The following is a 2,461-nucleotide window of genomic DNA, read 5'->3' as shown; positions in this document are numbered from 1 at the left end:
CCAAGCCACCGTTCCTAAATGCCTGTCAACAAAACATAAAAGTAGAGTTCGCTCACTTCAAAGCGGGATGTGAAGCGCAGCATCCTGCTTTAAACGGTTTTTTAGTTTTTGGTTTTTTTTTTTTTGTTTTTTTTTTTTTTGACGGGGCGTGGTAGCTCACGCCTGCAATCCCTGCACTTGGGAGGCTTAGGATCGCTTGACCCCAGGAGTTTGAGTCCAGCCTGGGCAACACAGCTTTTTTTTTTTTGTTTTTTCTGCCTCAAAAAAAATTAAAGGCACTGCAGAGATTGAAAAAGCTTTCCCACCTTCTCCCCTGCAGTGTTTAGAAAGAGACAGTCCGCCCCCGATTCAGCGGGGGGAACCCAGGGCTCCGCGGCACCCGCAGGCTTCAGTTACTGCACCGAGGTCCTCGGGCCAGAGAGAGGCTGCGAGGAGGACGCAGCCGGTTTAGCGCGCTACGAACCTCAAGATCCATGCACATCCCCCCAACATTCCATGTGCTTTCATTCCTACGGCGCTGGGTTTACTTTCATTTATTGCTTCTGTTGACCAGGAAAAAAAAACAATGCTGAGCGTGCACAGGGGGCGCAAAGGGGGGCCGGCTCCTCGTGGCTGCCCGGCGGCGGGGCTGGCGGGCGGGAGCGGCCTGCTCCGGCCGCCCGGGGGCGCTGCTCTGGGGTCGGGCCGCGGCCTCGTGGGCGCCCTGCGCGCGGTCCAGCACCAGCAGCGGGATCTCCTCCAGCCGGTCCGGCCGCTCCTTGCACCGCAGGTAGCGCCGCCTCCACGTCGCCAGCCTCTGGAGCAGCCTCTGCAGGCTCGAGGGGCCCCACAGGCCGCGCTCCGGGCCCGCCTTGCCTGAGCGCGCGTGAGCTTGCCTGAGCTTCTTCCTGCGCGGGCTGCGGAACAGCCGCCGCCAGCACCAGCAGCCCGAGCAGGAGCCGCCGTCGCCGGCCACCACGCGCCGCCCGACCGCCTCCGGCTCCCCGCGCGGAGCGGGGCCCCGCTTCAGGCGCGCAGCCTCCTCCAGCAGCTCATGCTGCGCGCCGCCGCGCCGGGGGCCACCAAGCCGGGGGGCCGCCATGGCCCGCGCAGGCCTCTTCTCCGAGCGCGGGGCCCACGTCTCGGGAACCGTCGGGCTGGACAACCCCGCTGCTGCCTCCAGGACTCCAAAGGGCCCCTCGCGTCCTCTCCCGGGAAGGTGCCCACAGGCCCCCTCCACGCGCTTGGGTTGCCCAGGAAACCCCAACGGTGACCCCACAATGCCCAGCAGAGCCCTTGCCCTCTGCCGCTGGCGGGGTCACCAGAATCCAACGACCCAAGGAATCCCCCAAATAAGTCGGCCAAATTTCGCTGCGAACTGATTTTTCAAATATGGCCTCACCTGGACAAGAAGGAATCTTAGAAGTTCCTGGGGTCCAACTCCTGGTTCACGAACACACACGGCGTCCAGGAGCGGGGGCTGCGCAGCGTTCCCTGGGTCAAGGCGTGGGTTTCAGCCTCAGGTGTGTGGCGCTGGAGATTTGTGTTTTGTGAACTGGTTTCAGGTGGTCTGCCCTTTTCTGTTAACAGGGAACCAGGGTTTCAGGAAAGATCTCAAAACCTAATTTTCTTCATCTGGTCTCACTCAAAGGCCTCTTGTAGGATTGATTGATTTTTTTTTAATAATTTTTTTTTCTGATTGCAAACGTAATATTTTTGAAGAAATTTTTGTAAAACGAATACAAAAAATACTCCTTTTTTCTGCTTTTTTGTATATATTTTCATACTTGTTAATTTTCTCCAATTCCAGGCAAAGTTAAATAATAATAGCTGCTCTGGGGGCTGGTCGCGGCGGCTCGTGCCTGTAGTCTCCGCGGTTTGGGAGGCCGAGGTGGGTGGATCACTCGAGCCCAGGAGTTGGAGTCCACCCTTGGCAACATGGAGAAACCCTGTCTCTACAAAAAATGCAAAAAAATTTCAGGGCATGGGAAAAAAAAAAAAAGCTACTCTGGGCACAGCCCTGGAGGGAGGGGAGGGCGGTACCCAGAGCTGCTCTGGCAGCTGACTCCGTGCAGCCCCTCCCCGTGGAGACTGAGTGGGATGAAGGGTCAGGCTATGCACTAAAATACAATGCAAATATTGAAAATAAATTTTTTTAAAAAATGAAATTGTTGCCCTCCTACCAAATGGGAAATTAATTTTATCACTGAATAGACATGAAGAAACTGGACTTCAAGGTTGTCCATCTCAGTATTCTGGCAAAAAAGCATGAAATTGAGCCATTCCTTGCAAAGACCAGGAGATCCAGCATTTCCCACAAGAATGGGGAGTGCTTGGAAAAGAAGAGCTGGCCGAGTATCTCCAGATGCTGACAAGCTTGTAGGACGTCCGCAGGGCTGTTCGTGAGGCCAACCAGAGAGGCCCAACTGTGAGTCCTGTCCTTGTCCTTCGGGAGAGGCCCTGCAGCCGACCCTGGGCCAGC

General features: G+C 56.3%; 1 protein-coding gene and 1 long non-coding RNA gene across 2 annotated transcripts; one reads left to right on the top strand and one right to left on the bottom strand.

Moving 5' to 3' along the window:
- Nucleotides 1-518: 518 nt before the first annotated feature.
- C1H1orf202 (chromosome 1 C1orf202 homolog) lies at nucleotides 519-1,125 on the bottom strand. The gene has a single exon (XM_071073396.1). It carries the CDS (start codon nucleotides 1,079-1,081, stop codon nucleotides 530-532), a length of 552 nt encoding a protein of 183 aa, XP_070929497.1. The 5' UTR covers nucleotides 1,082-1,125; the 3' UTR covers nucleotides 519-529.
- A 239-nt stretch (nucleotides 1,126-1,364) lies between these two features.
- LOC139357223 (uncharacterized) lies at nucleotides 1,365-2,147 on the top strand. Its single transcript, XR_011610065.1, has 2 exons — nucleotides 1,365-1,502; nucleotides 1,790-2,147. It is a non-coding gene; the product is annotated as an uncharacterized lncRNA (long non-coding RNA).
- Nucleotides 2,148-2,461: the final 314 nt, after the last annotated feature.

Source organism: Macaca nemestrina, chromosome 1, assembly GCF_043159975.1.
Source record: "Macaca nemestrina isolate mMacNem1 chromosome 1, mMacNem.hap1, whole genome shotgun sequence".
Lineage (NCBI taxonomy): Eukaryota > Metazoa > Chordata > Mammalia > Primates > Cercopithecidae > Macaca > Macaca nemestrina.
Note: the sequence above shows the minus strand (reverse complement) of the source record. Positions and strands in the feature narration are given on the sequence as shown.

Excerpts from the sequence above, each read along its gene's own strand:
- C1H1orf202 (XM_071073396.1), bottom strand. The coding sequence starts at position 1,081 with ATGGCGGCCCCCCGGCTTGGTGGCCCCCGGCGCGGCGGCGCGCAGCAT.